This window comes from Pseudonaja textilis, chromosome 14 (assembly GCF_049901715.1).
Source record: "Pseudonaja textilis isolate UNSWEBS1 chromosome 14, rPseTex1.2, whole genome shotgun sequence".
Lineage (NCBI taxonomy): Eukaryota > Metazoa > Chordata > Lepidosauria > Squamata > Elapidae > Pseudonaja > Pseudonaja textilis.
The window spans coordinates 894,121-914,605 of NC_142003.1; the positions used below are offsets into that span (position 1 = coordinate 894,121).

The 20,485-nt window shown below is 51.7% G+C and overlaps 1 protein-coding gene across 2 annotated transcripts in view; it reads left to right on the forward strand.

The window, feature by feature from the left end:
- Nucleotides 1–18,223, forward strand: part of CACNA1H (calcium voltage-gated channel subunit alpha1 H) — a 60,588-nt gene extending 42,365 nt beyond the window's left edge. The window contains exons 21-33 of one of the 2 annotated variants that reach the window (XM_087912803.1): nt 433–558; nt 1,122–1,211; nt 2,309–2,522; nt 9,341–9,492; nt 9,804–9,913; nt 10,021–10,154; nt 10,252–10,322; nt 13,145–13,223; nt 13,618–13,739; nt 14,383–14,682; nt 15,011–15,191; nt 15,493–15,668; nt 16,493–18,223. In XM_087912803.1, coding sequence (XP_087768929.1) covers nt 433–558; nt 1,122–1,211; nt 2,309–2,522; nt 9,341–9,492; nt 9,804–9,913; nt 10,021–10,154; nt 10,252–10,322; nt 13,145–13,223; nt 13,618–13,739; nt 14,383–14,682; nt 15,011–15,191; nt 15,493–15,668; nt 16,493–17,659 — 2,922 coding nt within the window. In that variant the 3' untranslated portion in view covers nt 17,660–18,223. The remainder of the gene's footprint in view (nt 1–432; nt 559–1,121; nt 1,212–2,308; nt 2,523–9,340; nt 9,493–9,803; nt 9,914–10,020; nt 10,155–10,251; nt 10,323–13,144; nt 13,224–13,617; nt 13,740–14,382; nt 14,683–15,010; nt 15,192–15,492; nt 15,669–16,492) is intronic. The other variant, XM_087912804.1, reaches the window with a different exon arrangement.
- Nucleotides 18,224–20,485: the final 2,262 nt, after the last annotated feature.

A 20,485-nucleotide genomic window follows, 5' to 3' on the forward strand; every position in this document is an offset into this window, starting at 1 on the left:
GCCTGCTGGAGCCGAGGCCTACTTGCCCCCTTCTTAAACCTTGACAGAGTGATCCTTCACCGTTTGCTTTGGAAAACACGCTACTTCCTTCTTCCTTGTTCTCCTGAATCATAAAAGAAACCCCCTGATAAACCCTCCAGGACAGACATCCTGGATGTCCCCTGGGGGTGAAAACCATCGCACCCCCCTGCTCGGACGATTCCTCCACAGCCATGACTCAGCACCATCGAACAAAACAAGGAGACCTTCCCTAGATCAGGTCCCATTGGTGCGAGTTGGCTGTTGGCTGTTCTCACGCTGGAAACCTTGACCCTGTTTTCTGACCCAGGTCTCCTCTTCCCAGTCTTCCCCAAATCTAGGCCACCTGCCAAGTCAAAGCTGAAGTCAAACCCTCCACCTCTCCTGCTGATTTTATTCGGGTTTTTTCCCCAGCTCTTCAAGGGCAAGTTCTACCACTGTGAGGGGGCTGACATCCGAAACATCTCCACTAAAACGGACTGCAGGAAAGCCCACTACAAATGGGTCCGGCGGAAGTATAACTTCGACAATTTGGGGCAGGTAAGAGGGAGAGGAGAAGGAGGACAGGAAGGAAGTGGTTCCCCAGCCAAGCAACCTTCCCATCTTCTAAACTTAATTGGATTTTTAATTGGATGTTACACTTTGGAGGCTTCCCAACTCTGAGACACTCTGGGTGTCCTGCAATTTTAAAAGTGAGGAACAACAATCAAAGAACACGGATCATGTATGTTCGGAAGGAACGCTCCAAATACCAAATTAGAGAAATCCTTCTGAGGGCACCACCCTCGCCTCTCCCCAGGCCTGAGAAGATTTCAGGGATTTTCGGCACATTTTTAAGGTGGATCTCTAGGGAGGTGCTGTGCCAAGGGCAGGCACCATGGCAGGGGAAAGCCACTTTCTTCTGCAGACACATTTGGTCTTGGTCTTCTTAAAAACAATGGAGGACCCCAAAGAGTTATGTGGATTCTATCCATCCATGTTTAATTTCCCTCAGGAAAGTGTCACATATATCCTGGGGCGGTGGATCTGATTTGTTGGTTGACTGAAAGCGAAGCAGAAACGGAAAATTCCCCCTGTATAAACAGCCTTCTTTGCTTCCACAGGCCCTGATGTCCCTGTTCGTCCTCTCTTCCAAAGATGGCTGGGTGAACATCATGTATGATGGATTGGATGCCGTGGGGATTGACCAGCAGGTAGACACTAAATATCCTAAGAATTTTCCATGGGGAGTTGCTTAAAGACTCATTCCCACGTGCATGTGTAGCTCAATGGTTGGCAATCAACGATAGGGTGGACATCCTGGCTAAGGTGCTGGTCATTCATTCACAAGGGGGAGATAACCATTAGGTGATAATTGACCCACACGGATGATGATGAAGATAACAGAATAACAGAGTTGGAAGGGACCCTGGAGGACGTCAGGTCCAACCCCCTGCTCAAGCAAGAGACCCCGTAGCATTCAGATGATGATGATCCATCATGGTTCAGTTAGGGATGATGTCATTCAAACATTGCTGGAGAGATTTATTTGAGGGTGCCCTTTGTAGAGACCTCCTGAACAGAGGCGGCTGCCCCAGGTGGGTCTCACCTTCAGCTGGCCTGATTCTCCAGCTCCCAGAAGCCCCCATGATGACTTCTCCCACCCCCTTCCATCCTGACCCAGGGATGCTCACCCAGCCATTCCATGAAACAAATTAAAGACAGTCTCAGAGTCTTCAAGTCTTTCCCTTTCCGAAAACAAATTTGTCTGAAATGACTTAACATCCTGCAGTGCAACTAAGTTTAAAAGCAAAACAAAGATAGTCAAGAATTATCAGATCCAAACTGTTTTTGGAAAGTTCCCTTCCTCTCAGTATGAAGTCTTCTCTTTGAAGGGTTTTTTTTTTAATTTTAGACTCCCCGTTGTTATCCTGTCGGGGTGCAGAACATGCAACTGAAATCAGAAATAACTCAAACAGGCGATATTCCAAAAAGAGAATGCAACTATTTAAGGCAGCTGAGCTAAGCTAGTTGATTATGCCCCGGGGGCATCCTGGCCACATTTCATGGGGGAGGATGCCCTGACCAGTAAGCTGGTCAAGATGCCACCTTTTCCAGGAAGGTCCAGCTGTTTTGGAGCCCAACGGCCAGGCTCGACCCTTGGCGGTCGAAAGGTTGCCCCTCCCTGGACCTTGGCAGCCACTCATCTTGAGGGTGGGCTCCATCTCCATTGTGCTCATACGCCATTGTTCCTTGTCTCCCCACCCCCCATCTCTCCCCTCTTCCTGCTGCCTTTTGGCCGCCTCGCCAGCCCAGCCGGAACCATAACCTCTGGATGCTTCTCTACTTCATTTCCTTCCTCCTCATCGTCAGCTTCTTTGTGCTCAACATGTTCGTCGGCGTGGTGGTGGAGAACTTCCACAAGTGTCGGCAGCACCAGGAGGCTGAGGAGGCCCGGCGGCGCGAGGAGAAACGGCTGCGGCGTCTGGAGAAAAAGCGCAGGAGTAAGGCGATATACATGTCTGGTCGGTAGACAGCGGTACAATCACAATCTTTCTGACACTTGCCTGCTGCTCCCAACGCCCATCTCGACCTTCCTCCTTATTGCCTGGTTTTCTTCGGGTTGGTGATGGGACCCCAAAAGACCTTTTTCCTTCCCATCTTTGGAGATGCTTTAAGAGCCAGAAGGTAGCCCATCCTCTCTTCTCTGATCCACGAGGTTCCTCTCTTAACGTCCCAGCTCAGCATGGATAGGAATCATGAGCACAGTCCCCCAAAGCAGGTATTGGGTGCAAGTTCCTTCGGAGGGCTCCCTGGGGCTCTTCGAGCTTGGCTATTTTCTTGCAGACATTACATTACCCAAACTAGGTACTCATCGATACTAAACAGGGCTATGATATTACTAGTTCGAGTAGTGAAATGTCTGCAAGAAAATGACCAAGTTCAGAGAGCACAAAGGATCCTTCACTCCTCCTCCTCCTCCTCCTCCTCCTCCTCCTCCTCCTCCTCCTCCTCCTCCTCCTCCTCCTCCTCTCCACAATCCCCATTCCCTTCTAGCACTGATGATGTTCCCTAGTTGGGTTGTGAAACATCTGCAAGAAAACCACCCAGCTCAGAGAGCACCAAGGACCCCACAGTAGTCCTCCTCCTCCTCCTCCTCCTCCTCCTCCTCCTCCTCCTCCTCCTCCTCCTCCTCCTCCTCCTCCTCTCCACAAAGCCCTCTCTCTTCTTGCACTGATGATGTGACCTAGGAAGGTTATGAAGTGTCTGCAAGAAAACCATCAAGCACAGGGACACCAAGGACCCCTGATCGTTTCAACCCTGATCTACAAATATCCTCCTGTACTAGTTTCTTCAGAACCACAAAGATTTGAGCTCCAAGGTGTCTCCTTCTAATTCTTGGCCTTGAGAGTTTAACCCCAAGGGAGGCTGAAATTTTTGAGGTGACCCTGCCATTTCTTTTGCCATTTGAAATTGAGGGGGTGGAGGAGATTCAGGGCAGCACCGATGGGCTTAAGCTTGTGAGCGAAACAGAACCCGGCCCCCACCCCATGGTTGCAAATAGTTCTTACAAGAAGAACGAAGTATAAATATTAACATACATCTGGAAAGAATTGTGGGTAGGGGGCCAAGCAGAAAGTTTTCCTGAAGTCCTGGAACTCAGAATATTCTAAGATGGAAAGCGTGTACAGACATCATCACTTAGACTGGATTTTAGACAACTAGACAGATCAACATCTGATGTGAAAAGTCCTAGAGCAGAAAGGATATCCAAGTCCTCCCTGCTTTATAGGACCCCGTTTTGTCAAATCAAAGCTCTAATCAGATATGCTTGCAAAAGCACCCCCTTCCTCCGTCCTTGCAGCCAGGTTTCAGGGGCTCCCTGGGAGTCTTGTTTTCCCAGGGCACCCAAGGAAGACTCCCTGCAGAGGAACCATAACTTTGGGGGTCTCAAAGGAGCAAGCCTCCCTATTCCTAAGGCCTGGCTTTTGATCCTCTGCTGGAACCCCCAAATCGCCAGTGAGTGAAGTCGGATCTCCTAGCTTTGCCTTGTGTCTGAAGAAGACTTCAGCTGACTTAAAGCATCACCAAAGGGCCTCAGGGAAAAAGCGACTGCAAATTTCCTGGAGGATTTTGGCCCGTGGGCCCTGCATGTGGAAAACCAGCAGAAGGGAAGGAATGAGGAGGCCTCCCCTTTTCAAGGGCAGGAAACAAGTGTTCCCCTAAATGGACTCCATTAAAAGAGATGCACGTTCAGCCTGTAAAGGATCTCGGTAGACGGAAGGGGGCCTCCGGTCAGGCTTCTGCACAGAGTCGAGGCAGAAACCGAATCATTTTCTGAAATGTGTTTTTTCCCCTTCCCATTTCAACAGTGCGCTGAACAGAAAAATAGAAGTTTTGTACTACCTGCCCAGGGGGCTTAAGAATTGATATACCACAGAGAGGAAAGTCAAGAAGGGGAGAGATATTAGGGTTGGATGGCAGGAGCGTTTAATAGAAAAAAGAAGCAACAGTGGGGAAAATATGTTGGTTGAAAGGAGACCAGGAGACGGTGAGTTGTAGGAGAAGCAGCTCAGACGTTCGGGACAAAGTGGGTGAAACCAGAGAAATGGAGGTTGTGAGGAAAGATTTTGAGATGGGGGGAGGGGTTTGTAGCTCAACAGAAAACCCTCCTGGCATGCAAGAAGGCCCAGGACTTCTTATCTCCTGAGGTTCCAAGAAGGACCAGGAAAGAATGTTGACCTGGAAGTCAGGACCTCTATAGCAACCTACACTCTATTCATTGAGATAAGCCAAGAGGCCACCTGGAAGAAGGCAGGTTCTTGGGTTCTCCTTTCATTCAAGGGATTAGGGTGCATATATGTTCAAAAAGAAAATTGGAGGGCTCAGAAAGATCTAGTGTGTGGCTGACACTCTGTCGCTTCTGGGTGGCTCGATGGGGTATGTCTGTGAGAGACCAGAGGTTGGACAAGGCTATTCCTTGCCAGTGACAGCAACAGGCCAGGGGGCTGGTTAGAGGGGGAAACTGGAGTGTGAGAGCAGGGGTCTCCAAACTTGGCAACTTTAAGGCTTATGGACTTCCCAGAATTCCTCAGCCATCTATGTTGAAGTCCAGAAGTCTTGAAGTTGTTAAGTTTGGAGTCCCCTGTGTTAGATGAGGAATTCCAGGGATGGTGGGAATGCAATCCTATAGGAAGGCGTTGTAAAGCAGGGATTGGACCAAGAGACATAATTACAGATTTGGGGGTGGGCAGGACTGGAAACCGATGGGTCCAAAGCCCTCCAGTGGCCTCTGTGATTGGGTGGTAGCTGCAACCTCCGTCTTTCTGGCCAAAGTCCACACAAGTCCCTGGCTTTTGAAAGCCAAGCAGGTAGGAAAGTCGATTGGACCATGGAAGAAGGTCAGAGAAGATTCGTTTCTCCCTGCTAGCAAGGGATGCAAAGGACATAGTTTGAGGATATGTGGCACATGACGTGTGCCCATGTTTTCCACCACCCAAAGGTGACAAGTAGAAGATCTGGAAGTTTCTGAACACAGGGACGCATTCTGTACCCAAGGATCTGATTCCCAGATGGAATCTTGACCCCAGGTTTCTGCTATGACCCCCATGAGCTTTTGACCCAGCCCTAAGCGTCATAAAACGAAGCAATGGGGAACAGAAAAGCATTTAGAACAAGACATTGTCTGAGTTTGTCCCCTATTTGTCTGTGCAACAGCGTAAGCGTTGGCTTCAGTGGGATTGTGCATTGGTTCTACGACCCCGTAATCAAGAGGGCAGTTATGCTCACCAAATAGCTTATGTCTCCCCGGGCACCTTCTGTATCCCCCTTCTGCAGTGCATGGATTGGCATCTCTTCTAATGGACATTGCATGCATGGTGTGACATGGGTGTCGTGCTTTTTCCTATGTCATCAGTGTACTTTCAATGTAACTGCATGTTCCTTCTGCTCACATGCTGGGGCTCTCTCCAGAGCTTCTGCTTGGCTGTGATCTATTTGGGAGATCAACCAAGATCCCTGGTGTCCTTTTTCTTCAGCTTGTGTGTAATGTCTGTGTGTTCTACCTGTGCGTCAGAAGGAGACCACCACTTTGTCATGTATCTCTCTATTGAAGCAACACGTTCACCTGAAACTGGAGCCTATCAAATATCTTGGGCTATAATTCCCCTAATCCTCATCTAGAATGATTGTAGTTCTAGAGATCTGCAGGGCATCACCTCAAGGGAGGTTGGCCTTCGGATTCTTTTCTGGAGAACCCTGGAGGAGCATGTTGAGAATTCATCAAAACTTTCCTTAAGGAGAGCAGAGGTTAGCCGCTGTGGTCCTTAGAATTGTTCTTGAGGGCATCCTCTCAGCACCTACAAGATAAGAATAAGCCCCAACAGACCCCTAACACTCAGCAAGAACCACAGTCCAGTATTTCAAAGGCAGGAAGTGAATGGGTAGTTGTTGACCTGGGTGAGTTAGACACTGATGGGGTCATCCAACAGCAAAGGATCAGAAGAGAAAGAAGAAAGGATGGGATGGAAACAAGCAGGATATTTGCCCCTAAAAGGCCAAATAGGACAGGTAGACCATCCGTTGCAGCACCTCGGAGAGCTCCCCGTGAATCTCTCTTTCCCACAAGGTGAGGAGGGACCAGACTTTCCGAGGTCAAAGAGAGACGGTTCCTGGGGACTGAGGACATTGGCTCTTCTGGGTTCCCTGAGACAATGCTCAGGCAAACGGTCATTGCCAGCTAGAAGATCCTCTCTGAGCATGGAGTTTCCTCTGATGCTCCTGCTTCGAGGCCTCGGCGGTGACCAAGAGATATGGCACCAGAGCTTGATACCCAAGCTTCCAAATGAGTTCTACCTACTTTGGAGTTTTGATCTGGTTCGTGGCCCTGACTGAGTTCAGAATCCTTTGTATTGCCCAACATCTCCAGGAGAGAAGGCTAGCATTTCCAAGCCTAGAAAATCTTCACTGTGAGCCAGTGAGCTGCTCAGATCGCATCTGAAAAACCAACCCCGCATGTTTTCTTTGGAGATTCTCCGTCCTCCGGGTCATGGCTGTCCCAAAAGGTGCTTTTTTGAAAGGCAGCCAGGCTGTTTTTCCTTGAAGACATTTTGCTTCTCATCCAAGAAGCTTCTTCAGTTCTGACTGATGACCAGATGATGACTACAATGAATATAAACCCTTCCATGCTCCACCATTCAGTCAGAACTGAAGAAGCTTCTTGGATGAGAAGCCAAATGTCTTCAAGGGAAAACAGCCTGGTTGGCTTTCCTGGGAAACTCCTCAGTCAAGGGGGGCAGCCCTTCCCTTTGGGGCCTTCTTTCCATCTTCACATGGCGCTCAAGCAGAGCTCTCACAGCAGCCCTGCCTCTTCCTCGGACCCTCCCCACCCCCCCCAGCCCCTCTTTCCTTTCCTCCCAGGGATCAAAATTCACCCCGTGCTTCAAGATGCCTCCTCGCTAGGATTAGCCCTTCTCGTGGCATGCTGCCCACCCGCCGTGTGCGGCTTCAGGAGCCGATTGAGGGACTCCTGCCAATTACCCTGAGAGCTAAAGGCAGCCAGGCAGGAAAGAGAAAAACCTGCTTGCTTTGGGAGGCTTTCAAACCACTTGCCTGGAAAACACAGGCACACACACACACACACACACACACACATTTAAATGTCCTTTTTAGCCATCGAGGGAAGGGAGGGATTAATAGCCAGAGGGTTACCAGTCAGCTGGGTTTCTTTTGATGCAATTAGTTCCGCTTGCAGATTCCGATCGGCCGGTGTCTTGCATCAGCAAAACGTTTGGCGATGTAACAGTTGGCAGGGAGGCATTAAAAGGGTCGAGGGCAGGAAACAGAGGATTGCAAATGACTAGGTGGGCCCCTGGAGGAATTAGGCGAACTCCGGTTTACCCGGTCTTTTCCGTTCTCTCTCTCTCTCTCTCTCTTCTAACAACCAGCTGCCTGCATCTCCCAGAATCAAATGGGAAAAATTGTGCTCACTTGGGCTGAGAGTAACAGGCAGAATTCTGAATTTTTGTGAGGATTTCCAAAAGGGGTGGAAAACGTCCTAAACAACACCGCAATGCTAAAACCAGCAAATCATCTAGACAGGTGTGGGATTCTACAGGTTCGCACCTATTCGCCAGAACCAGTTGTTAACATTCTAAGCAATTCAGAGAAGCGGTTGTTAGAAGAAATTACTGGGCTAATCCTGTAAGGAAGGCAGGAAGGAAACATTCTGGGGTTGCTGACAGAAACTGCCTCTCCGTTAACCCTTATTACACTCTTGGCAGGACTAGACATCCTGTCTCAGGAACTTCTCTGGAGTTTTTTCCCCCCTCCTTTGCTGGTACTTTGCTTGTGTGGAGTGACCCTTCAAAGTTACAGTGGCACTGAAAAAAGTGACTTATGACCATTTTCCATACTTACAACTGTTGTCATGAGAGGCCAGGCGAGGAGATGCGTGCCTCGATGTGAGTGATATTGAGTTGGCCACACCCAGCCAATAACATGACCACCAAGCCATGTCCACCCAGTCATATGACCACCAAGCCATGCCCACCACCTAAGCCACGCCCACAGAACTGGTTGTTAAAACCTTTGAATGCCACCCTTGCATCTAGACGAGGGTTGTCCAAACTAGGCAACTTCAAGACTTATGAACTTCAAATCCCAGAATTTCCCCAGGCAGCTGGGGATTTCTGGGAGTTGAAGTCCACAAGTCTTAAAGTTGCTAAGGTTGGACAACTCTGATCTTAACGAAGCCTCCAGTACGAGATTTCTACTTTTCCATTCTTGTGCCCGGTTCTCTCAGTCTGGTGCCTTGAGGTGCATTAGATTTCACCCCCATAATCCTTGTTGGCTGGGAATTATGGGCACTGAACCCCAATGTCGCTAAAGAGCACCAGCTTGGGGAAAGCTGTGAGGGTCCACACATGTGAAAGGGAATGGGATTCCTTGGTTGCTGTGTGGCTTTAATCTATCATTGCTCCCTCTCTTGTTTCCAAGAAGCCCCTTGGGCTTTCCTTTCATAAAACACCCCAAAATTGTGGTTTTGGGAAAGGCAGGACCCCAGACCTCTTTTAAGACAAAGGTTTAGTGAGCTTGCAAATCTTCACCTCACCTCCAAGAACACTGAAGCATAACAGAGTCCATCTCTGTGTCTTGGTGGGCAGAGGAGGAGCACCACGGCCTTTGGATGGCCTCGACTACAAAACCCACAATCCACAGAGCCATGGACTGCATGCCCCTTGGACAGAACTCGCATGGTTTTGCATGCCAGCATGGCTTGCATTGGAAAAGGCCCAGGAGGCTCCCAGAAGCTGATGGGTCCTTGTTGGGCTTTTCCCCGCAGAAGCTCAACGGCGGCCGTACTATGCCGATTATTCACCCGCCCGGAAATACATCCACTCGCTCTGCACCAGCCATTACCTGGACCTTTTCATCACTTTTATCATTGGCGTCAACGTCATCACGATGTCCATGGAGCACTTTGATCAGCCCAAGGTAAAGGCAGCCTCTCTTGCCTCTCTCGTGGCCTGGGGGGATGCAGGACTGGCAGTTCAGGAGAGACCTGCAAGGGCTGAATGCCAGGAGTCTGTGGCAACTTCTTGGGAAGGCAGGTAGGAAGGAAAGTCTCAGGTGGATCCTGGTGGAACTTCCATGGTGAAGGACAAGGGGTGATTCTTTGTCTAGGGGTCCCATGACACGGTCCCGTCTGCGAACTGCTAGGGGAGACCCCGTTCCTCAATTCCTTTGACACAGTCATCCGGGGACCCTAAATAAACCCCCACCTCAATTCCTGTGTTTCCTCGCAGTCTCTAGAAGAGGCCCTGAAATACTGCAACTACTTGTTCACCTTCGTCTTTGTGGTCGAAGCCATCTTGAAACTGGTGGCCTTTGGCTTCCGGAGGTTCTTCAAGGACAGGTTGGAGATGTTCTTCTGGGCTCGTTTTGGTCATTTGGGGGAGCGGGGGGGATGGGGCTGTTGCAGGCTGCTGACTCAGCTCAGCCCCTGCGCCTGCCCCCTTGTAGGTGGAACCAGCTGGATCTGGCCATCGTCCTGCTCTCCATCATGGGGATCACGCTGGAGGAGATCGAAATGAACGCCGCCCTCCCCATCAACCCCACCATTATCCGCATCATGAGGGTGCTCAGGATTGCTAGAGGTGAGGGGCTTCTCCGAGTGAGGGTCTCTCCGAGCATCCCAGAAGTATCTGCCCCCCCTCAACAGGGAGGTTCATGGTTCTTTCCTTTGCTTTCCAGTGCTGAAGCTGCTGAAAATGGCCACAGGGATGCGGGCCTTGCTGGACACGGTGGTTCAGGCCCTCCCCCAGGTAAAAGTTGTGCAGGTGCTAATTTTCCTTTCTCTTTTAAATATCAGGTCCCCACCCTCTCCTCCTCCTCCTCCTCCTGCTGATATATTTTCAACTCCCATGCCTCCAGCTTCCCAAAAATGTTCAATTTTGACTCGGCCCAAGAGAAAAAGAAATGACACGCCCAGAGGGATATATCCAAACATTATTTCCCAACTGCACTGAGGGCACCACTTCCAGCAGCTCAAAATGTTGTCCTCTTGTCTCTTTTTACTTTTTAACTCGGCACTGGAGATAACGAGTCGATGGCTTTGGGTCCCCAAGTTCTAAAGCTTTTTTCAAAGCTGGCTTCACCTTTCGCACTCCCATCAACGAAAGACCAGCCAGGGTCACCCCTCAGTTCTGTCTGTCTCTGGGGTGGCACGGCGTAGATGTTCTCATGGTCTCCTTTGCACTCTGCCCATGCCTTGTGGACAGCCACCCTGAGAAAAGTCTTCCTAGTGCTCTGAACCCCCACAGTGGGGGACAAGGCAAAACCCGCAGCCAGCGAGAGGCTTTTCGGAGGATGCTCTTAGCCAGTCTCAGCCAGGCAAGGCCTCTCTCTCTCTCTCTCTCTCTCTCTCACACACACACACACACACACACACCTCTGCCACGAAGGGGGGCATGAAGGGGAGCTGACTTTTTCACACCCCCCTTCAAAGCCTTCTGGGGCTCAGCTTCAGCCTGCACCAAAAGCTCCAGCAGTTGAGTTGAGGGTGACATTGGAAGGAGCATCTGGGGACAAAAACAGACCCGAGAAACTCTGCCCTCCTTCTGGAATACATTTGCAGGCTGCCCACGTGCTGGAGAGATAGTGGAGCGGATGTGGGACAAGGGTGGGAAAAAATGCTGAAGGATCCTCTCCTCCCCACCCCCCAAAACAATAATAAAAATAAATAAACATTCAGTGCCTGAATGGAAACGCTGCCCTCTCCGATCCCCACCAGCGCCTCTGCTCACCCCCCTCCTCACCCCTCTTTCCTTTTTCGGGTGAGGGCTCTGCACACATCCGGCCTGCAGCTGAGGATCTCCCAGGACACGGGATTTCCCCAAGGGTTAACCACTCAAGCACCAGCCTGGGAAAACCTGCATTTCGACAGTCCTGTAAATTCAGCTGAAAAGCGGCTGCGTAAATTGACTGCGAGCGTTTTCGAGGCTGCTTACAATCCAGGTGGAGAGCAGGGTCTCCCCCTCTATCCGCCTGTTGCACCCCAAGAACCGGGGGTGGGTGGGTGGGTGAGCAAGGCCGCATGAGCTTCTCTCCCTGAACCTTTGCTGCAAGGCAGTTACGGGTGGGAAAATCTGGGGGACTCTGGGTGGGCAGTTCTCCACGGTTCCTGAGGCCCTTGAAATAGACTTAGGGTTTTCCACCAGGTGAGCTCACCCACCTCTAACCTGAAGCTTGGAGAAGAGACTTCGCCTCTCTTTCTATGTCCCCCAAAAGCAGCGAACTTCACTGTAATTTAGCCGCCCCGGCCTCTCTCTCTGTCTCTCTCTCTCTTAGCAGAAGGAAACCGCTGTTTCCTGAAGTGCCTTACACTCTTGTTTAAGCCCTGACATTGTCAAGCTGTCATCCTCTCAAGTGGCTGAAGGTTCCCAGCAGGAGAACAGCCACTTCTGCTTCCGGGCTCTTGTCTGCAGAGCACCGAGGAAGAGCCGATAATTATTTATGATGGGATAAAGTCCTCTTGCCTGTGGCTTCGGAATATCAAGCAAGAAGGGGAAGGAGAATCAGCACAGGAGAATCTTGGTGGTCCAGAGTTGAAACAAGGGGTCCCTGGTGCTCCCTGAGCTCCCTGGTTTTCTTGCAGACGTTTCATGACCCAACTGGGTAACATTGTCAGTGCTAGTCAATGCACTAGCACTGATGATGTGACCTGGTCTGAGTGATGAGACATTTGCGGGGAAACCAGCGAGCTCAGAGAGCACCAGGAACCCCTCAACAAGGGGAAGAGGTTGTAAAAACAGAAGTGGGAGCTTCACCCCTGGAAGCTTCCAAGAAGAAACTGGACTGCCATCTGTCAGAAATGGTGTAGGGTCTCCTGCTTGGGCGGAGGGTTGGACTAGATGACCTACAAGGTCCCTTCCAACTCTGCTATTCTGGTACCTGGCTCTTTTCTCTTGGCATCAAGGATCTTTCACACGGTTCAGGGGCAGAGGGGCCTGGGGGTGAGGGTGGGGTGCAAGGGGACAGGGCGTGTCTTGCGTTGCATCCTGCAGGGAATGCTGCATTAAGAAGGACCCCGCTGATAGGAGTCCCCCCTATCTGGCCCCAAGTCTTCTCCGGGGCTCTCGTTGCCAGTCTAAGCTCTGGGAATTCCCTCTGCGGCCGTAACCCAGCTGGAGAGGCCCATCAGAACAGAACAGTGTCAATGTCCAGCCCTTAGGAAACAGCCGAGGGGCAAAGTTTCTTCTCCGTAGACCCAGCCCAGTTTCACCAGTCATGTTCATGTCCTTCACGCTCAGTCTTAGGTTCCTGTTGAAGGCGGCCCGAAGGGACAGAGCACTACAGATCTTTGCAAGCTTTGGGAACGCATGCAAGCTGGATAGCCCCCATACAGGTGTAGTTTGCGCCTTTTGCTTAGTGGAGATCTTCTGCAGCAGATTCAGGTGGATGTAAGATGCAAGGACACCTTCATTCCCCCAGTTGTGTTTGCGTGAGTCATTGCCCATCCTCCCTAGAGCTGCCCAGGGGACACCAGGTGGGGGAAAAACTCCGCTGTTCTGGCTAAAGCAGGAAATCCCACCTAAGCAAGATGGTATCAGCTTATTTCTGACTTTTTGACGCTCTCCTTTCCTAGGTGGGGAACCTCGGCCTGCTATTCATGCTCCTTTTCTTCATCTACGCTGCCCTGGGGGTAGAATTATTTGGGAAGTTAGGTGAGTCTTCCTCTCCTTTTTCTGTTGCTTGGTGACCCTGTTAATATGCCAGCCAGACTTTCCAGAGAACATCCTATCTCTGCTGAAAGGGAAGAACGTAGCCAGATGTTCCTATGGCTTGCATGAGATGAGAGAACCCCAACCTCGCCGTTGTCCAGCTCAACTAAGTTCCCACCAGGGACCAGGCAACCAGGCAAGGGGGATGCCGGAATCTGGTGGGTATCTCCAGAGAAGCAGGGGAGGGTCAGAAGGAAGCAAATGAAGAAGAGAAGGAGTTTCCCAGAAAACGGTAATGTTGGGAGTCAGATGATGGAAGATTCGGCTACCTCCAAGCCATCATTGGACTTTCTCCAAGCTGATAGGTAAGAGTGGGCTCATCCTTGCTCTTTCATAGACTGCAGCGAAGAAAATCCTTGTGAAGGCCTCAGTCGGCATGCTACCTTCAACAACTTTGGGATGGCCTTCCTCACCCTCTTTAGGGTATCCACTGGGGACAACTGGAATGGGATCATGAAGGTAAGGCCTCCCCATCCCTGTCCCGGCAGAGCTGTCTTCCCATGGCTGTACTTTGAGTTGACTTTAGACGTCACTCTGAGATATAGCTTGAGTCGACTGTGGCCCTCATCTCCAACACTGGTGGTAGAGAAGACTCAAGGCCACCCTGCTCCACCAGCTCCGTGTATTATTTGCCTAGAATAAAAGCCAAGATCAACATAGAGAAAATGTACCCCAAATAGATGCCCCATTCTGAGGGGGGAAATAAGGCTTTACACAAGGTAAAATTAATCTGTGGGAGTCCTGGTCTCCATTTAATGAGAGCCCCCAGTCTGCACCCCTTGGAAAGGGAACTAGAAGATCCAGAGAGGAGAAGAGCCTTTTCCTGGACATTCACCACGATGGCCCTAGAGATGCCATTGAGGTTGCGATGAGCTTGGAGAAAACGTTTGCATCCATTTCACCCATATTTGCTCCCAAAGACTTCTGGCTGGCCGTTGCTGGGCAGATGGGCCTTTAGTTCCATTATTGCTCAGTGAACCTCCATGTTTGCTCACCTCTAAATGCTGAATCTTTGGGAGAAACCTTACAGGGACATGAAGGTTCCTTCCCAGTTGACTTATCCACCTGAAGTAACCTCCTTGCTTTCCTGTCCTCCTTCCAGGACACCCTCCGGGAATGCCACCGGGATGACAAGCACTGCCTCAGCTACCTGCCCGTCATCTCCCCTGTTTACTTCGTCACCTTCGTCCTCATCGCCCAGTTTGTCCTGGTCAACGTGGTGGTGGCCGTCCTGATGAAGCACTTGGAGGAAAGCAACAAGGAGGCGAAGGAAGATGCCGAGATGGACGCTGAGATTGAGCTGGAGATGTCCAGAGGGGTCAGCACACCAGAAAGGACCATGGATGGGCAACAGACCCCTTCCAAGGGGGGTTCGCCCCTGCTGGTGACGCATCAAGTCATGGTAAAAAGCTAGAGAAGGAGCCCGAAGGAGCTTCCTTCCCCAGGCATGGAAGAGAAGGGGGTTGAGTCTCTTGGGGGCCGTGTCTAGGTGTGCTTCCCCCATCCCTCCTCCTCCTCCTCCTCCTCCTCCTCCTCCTCCTCCTCCTCCTCCTCCTCCTCGGACACCTGTCGGGTTTTAAGCAAGCCAAGCTAAAGGACCGTCCTGCAGTTCCACTCATTCAGAAAGCCAGTTTGCTGACCACCCCGCCACGCACGTATCTCAAAGCTGCCGAGAATTACCGGTCCCCAATTTCCCCACCATCTCAGCCTCCTTTCTTGCCGACTTGCAGGGAGCTTCTGCTGCTGGTCTCAGGGACCCCCAGAACCTTCTGACCCTTCGCAAGATCTCAGTGGCACGGATGCATTCACTGCCCAACGACAGCTACATGTTCCGCCCTGTGATGCCCGCCAAGCCTCCCTTCCCACTCCACGAAGGGGAGCTAGAAGCCTTCGCCTGCAAGTCACCCCGAGGTAAGGCAGTCAGGATCGGGGCCTGCGGCGTTTCCTGCCAACCGATTTAGGTTGTCACGTGTCGTGTGCAACTTCCAAAGCAAGGGGTGCCTAGAGCTGAGGCCAAGAACTGCTTCGGGCTTTCCACCCAAGGGCGGACCTCCCCTCTGCCAAGAGGAAGGCCTCCCACCTGGAGATGGTGGGAGACCCCACAAGGGTCACCAGAGGAAACAGGGGCTTCCCTCAGACATTAGTTCAGCTTTGAATGAAAGAAAGAGGAGAATTTCTGGGGAATGAATCATCTCCTTCCTTGTTCTTCCAGGATCTGTCACATCCATCCATTCTCAGCCGGTGGTCACTTCGTCACTGAGGATCCCACAGTTGGCCTTCCGCCCAACAACACCCCCTCCTAGCCACAACACGGGAGCTCCGTGGAAGCTTCTACCCCCTCGCCCTGCCCCTCGCACCCCCAGCTTCAGCAGGCTGCTGTGCAGACAGGTCAGCTTCCTGGTCTCCAGGTGCTCTCGAGTGGGGGGAGGGGAGGCAGAAAGGGATGGGAAACATATTCAGGGCCAGGAAGCACAGAGGCAACGGCTGACCTTCGGAGGCTGCGGAGGTTTCTAAGAAGAGTCTGGCCAGCCCCTTGTCTGGAGTGGTCTAGGGTCTCCTGCTTGAGTAGGGGGTTGGACTAGAAGACCTCTGTGGCCCCTTCCAGCTGTGTTCTGATTGAGACTCTGTGGCGTCAAGGGCTGTAGAGCGGACACAGTGCAGGAGGACGGAGCCCAGAGTTTAGGACAGAGATGAAAGGAGACAGAGAGGCTTCCGATGTGCCCCCAGCCTCAGTGCTCTGTCTGGAGCCAGGCCCTTGTCGGTCATTCCCACGCTGCTCTGCTGAGTCAGCAGCCCCCCCACTGGCAGACGCCTCTCTGACTCCCGAGGCAGCCAACTGCGGGATCGGCCCCTCAGCCTCTGGCTCTTCCGCGTCACACGAGGCAATGCTGCCATGATGCTCTCAGCCAGTGCAGGTAGAAGCTTGCATGCTGGCAGGGCAGAGGGTGTGGCCGACTGCTTGGCAGGCATCCACAGGTGGGATCAGAGAAGTCACTTCCATGAAAGGGGCGTTTCCCGGAAATGGCCCAGCTCAGTTTTGACCTGTCTGCTTTCCCCTGGATTTCTATGCTAACTCAACGCTTCAGAGAGGAGCCCCCCGAGAAGACAGGACTGTGAACCCCAACTGCCTCGAAACACGGGACCATTCCTGGATGCACGTGGCCTCCTTGTGTTGGAAATGCTTCTATTGTTTTGATCTGTTTGCTTTGCAGGAGGCCGTCCGGAAGGACTCCCTGGAGAGCTCAGTGGTGGGGACAAAGCAGTGCGCCCAGGCAGAGACCCGTGAAAACCCACCCCTGAAAAAGTTGTCTCACAGTATTTTGGGGGATCCTCAGCCTCCCCCAGCCCCCACATCCCTCCCAGGCAATCCTCCCCTCCCCCACCCCTCCCCTCCCCGCCCTTCAAACATCCCTGCCCCCAGGGAAACCTTCAGCCAGCACAGCATCTCAAACAGGATGTCCACCCACAGCAGCATCCTGGACAGCTCCCTCTTCGAGTCCTCCGACTTGGCGGACGAAGAGGTCAGCCACATCAACAGCTCCGCCGGGGATTGGGGGGCGCAGCTGGAGAGCCAGGATGGCCCGGAGTCCCCTTTCGCCTCCCCGGCGCCCTCCCCCGTCCCCTTCAGGAACTGCAGCACAACCAGCTTGACCATGGGGAAGGGCAAGGACAAGGACCTGAAGAAGTTCTACAGCGTGGACACCCGGGGGTTCTTGGCCAAGCCGACGTGGGCGGACGACCAGCGACGGCACTCCATTGAGATCTGCCCTTCGGTCGGCCACGGGGATCGCGGCTTCGCAGATGCCTCTGAAAGGAGGAGGCTGCCTCTCCAGATGCAGTCGGAGTCCGAGTACCTGCATGGCATCCGGAGGAAGAAGAAAATGAGCCCCCCCTGCATCTCTATCGACCCTCCCGTGGAGGAAGAAAGCAGCCCCGCCACGACGCGCAACAAAGCCTCTGAGAACAGCCTGCTGAGACGGAGGACGCCCTCCTGCGAGTCCACGGCCTACAGGGACCCCTCGGAGCTGGCCGAGGGTCAGCCTGGAGAACTGGCCTGCAAGGCAGACCGCTGGGCACCCCTGGCCTGCCGAGGGGAGCATTTAACCATCCCGAGCTTCTCCTACGAGCCAACGGACCCTGGTTCCACGGGTGAACCCTGCGAACGCCTCTCAGAGAGCAACCAAGCTGCGGGCCCCTCTGTGGATCCCCCACCGGAGGGTCCGGAGCTGCAGCAAACAGACCCTTTGGAGACTCTTGGCGACCCCCCTGAGCCAAACCAAGAAGACCTTGGAGGGGGCAGGAATTGTGCCCTCCCGCAACACGGACAGGTTCCAGGGACCCCAAGCGACACAGAAGAGGTTGTGGACGAGCCGGTATAGCTTCCAAGGGGGGGTGGTCTTTGGTGAACTTTAAGGGCTTTGCCACCACACGTGGCTTCGAAGCGGCAAACAGGTTGGAAAGCCACCCTCTCCATGGCTGATGCTTACCCCCCCCCGCCCAGACCCTTGGTTTCTCCTCGCTGTGAAGGTCCGGTTAGTGTAGAAATGGAACCAAAGTCCCAGAGAAGCTCCAGGCGTCCCAAGCGGTTCAGGGGTAACCGGAAGGAACCCGATTTCCTTCCCACCCAGCACAAGGAGAAGTTGTTCCAACGTCCCTTTTCCTCCCTCTTCCTCCCCTTCCCCCTCACCCAGCGTGGCCTCGGACCCCTCCAGGGGGGTTGCAGACCTTTCTTTTATCTTTTCTAAAGGCAACCCGGGGTTGGTTCGGAAAAACTCTCTCTCTTTTTTCTTTCTTTCCAAAAGGGCACCTTTTCTTATTGCACGAAAAGCGGTCGCGGGAAGCGCACCTGACCAGGCAGAAGCGAGTTGTATATTGTTCTGTATATCAGCAGTTACTATAAATAGAAAAAACATGTATTTGAGATTTTTTTAAAGAAAAAGAAATGGAAGAAAACACACATCACAGGCAGACACATCGTGACACAAGCCCATAAATGTCCACAAGGAAGCTCTCCGTCAGATGCATATTTTTGCAGAAAACCCACCCATCGGGACGACCCCAGAAATGTCGGCCGGAGGCGCTGAGCGCCCCTAACTCAACCGCCCCTAACTCACCATTGTGCACCAACCACCGTCCACTCTGAAGACCAGTGAATTCGCTCTCCGCCTCCATTTCCCCATCCCTACGAGCAAAGGTATCCAACCTTGGCAAGGTTAAGACCTGCGGACTTCAACTCCCAGAGTTCCTCAGAAATGGGGAATTCTGGAAGTCCACAGGTTTTAAAGTGGTCAAAGTTGGACACCCCTGCCGTGGAGGGACCCCAACCCCGCCAGTTCCAGCTGGATTAGGCTTCCCATGGGAGGGCAGCTCGATCCCTTTTATTTCACGTCTGCATTCACATCCGATCCTCTTCGTAGATTCGATGTGGACCCGTCACCATTTTTACTGTCGTCTTTTCAGGTTGGCCTCCAGCCATTCGTTTTCCTTCACTGCCCACTTCATGCCTTGCCAGCTTTCTTCTGGTCCTCCTTGTTCCACAAAATGGAAGGAAAAAAAAAACCAAAAAACAAAACCACTACTGAATTGTAGCCAGTGCAATAACAATTAAGTTATTAATTCTTCTTATGGGTAAAAGAATCTCTTTTTTATGATGAACAATAATAATATTATTATTTTACATATACTCAAGCGACGTTGTATTTTCTCCCCTTTTCCCGCCCCCTCTCTGTTTTCCTTTGGAATTCAGGTGAAATGTTGCAATAATCCGAACTTTTAAAAGTGCACAACGAAAAGTAAAGGAGATTTCCAAAGTCATCAGGAAAAGAAGGAAAAAAAAAAAACCAAATAAATAGTAAATTATTTAAAAGTTTCAATTTTGTTTGTGGCACTCAGGGGTGAGTTAAATTAAATTAAATCCTAAAGATCTCCAATCAGCAGAGGTTGGCTTGTTGTTTGTAGACCACAGAAGAATTTTGGAAGCCTGCCTGCTGTGTTCCAGCCCAAAAATAAACATTAGGGGACAAGTAGAGGAAACGTCAATTTTTTCACCTGGCAGGGAGGAAAAGCCAATGGGGAAGGGCCCTGTCAGGTGTCTGCTGGTCCCCCCATTGCTTGTTTCTGGAGCTGATATAAAATGCTGGTGGGGGGTGGGGGGTTTAAAGGGAGGTCTCTGGGCGAGACACCCGAATGCAAAGCCAAGAGTGAAAATTGCAAGCAATCTTTTGCCTGGATCTGAGGGCTTGGCCTGACACCCCCTCAGAATGGCCCCTGACCATCTTTCAACACAAACTGGGATTCTATTCAGGTTCTTCTCCCCCCCAATGCTGGTTGTTGAATCTAGCCTTGAATTGGAGTCGCTTCTCCCTTTGGAGTCTTGCAAACTGGTGTGCCAAGGTGTGATCCTCAAAGCATCCAGGTGGCCCCGGGTTCAAGCAACAGGTGAAATGCGGCTCCTTTCTCCTGGACCTGCCCAACCTGTTGGCCAAACTAGCTTCGTGAAGGCCGGATGGGCGGATCTCAAGCAGCCATTCTGGTTCTTGCATGACCAAAGTAGGTCGGTCTCTCTCTCATTCTTCTCCTAGGACATGTTTCCGGGAGGGAGGGAGGGAGGAGAGGCCTTGCCAGATGTCGGTCCTGTTTTCCACTGACATGCCTTTTCTCCATGATTAATGTGGGAAATGACCTCTGGGAGTTGGTCTTCCCTTGCATGCGTATCCTCAGGGGTCCGAGCCACATTGAGAGACACACAAGGAGGACAAGGAATCGCTTCTGACCCCAACCTCTTTCCCAAGGATTAGAACCAAGGCACACAAGCAAACAGGGAAGTCATGTGGCTTGATTAAAAAACAACAACCCATCAGCTCAAAAAAGAAATTAAGTACTCTCCAAATATAACTTGGTGTTTGTTTGGGCCAGTGGTATAAATATAGTGGAAGCAGCAGGGGGTTATTTGGCTGCAGCAAATAATCTGTTTTCCATACTTATTGGATGCCATTAGGTTCTCTGAAGGTTGGTTGGTTGGTTGGTTGGTTGGTAGGAAGGAAGGAAGGAAGGAAGGAAGGAAGGAAGGAAGGAAGGAAAAAGGAGGAAGGGAAGAGGAGAGGGAGGAAAGGAAGGAAGGGGAGGAAGAGAGGAGGAGCTGCAAGAGGAAAACTTAAAAGAACAGGAGCCATTATGTCCTACTGTATCCTGGCATAAAAGCTTTC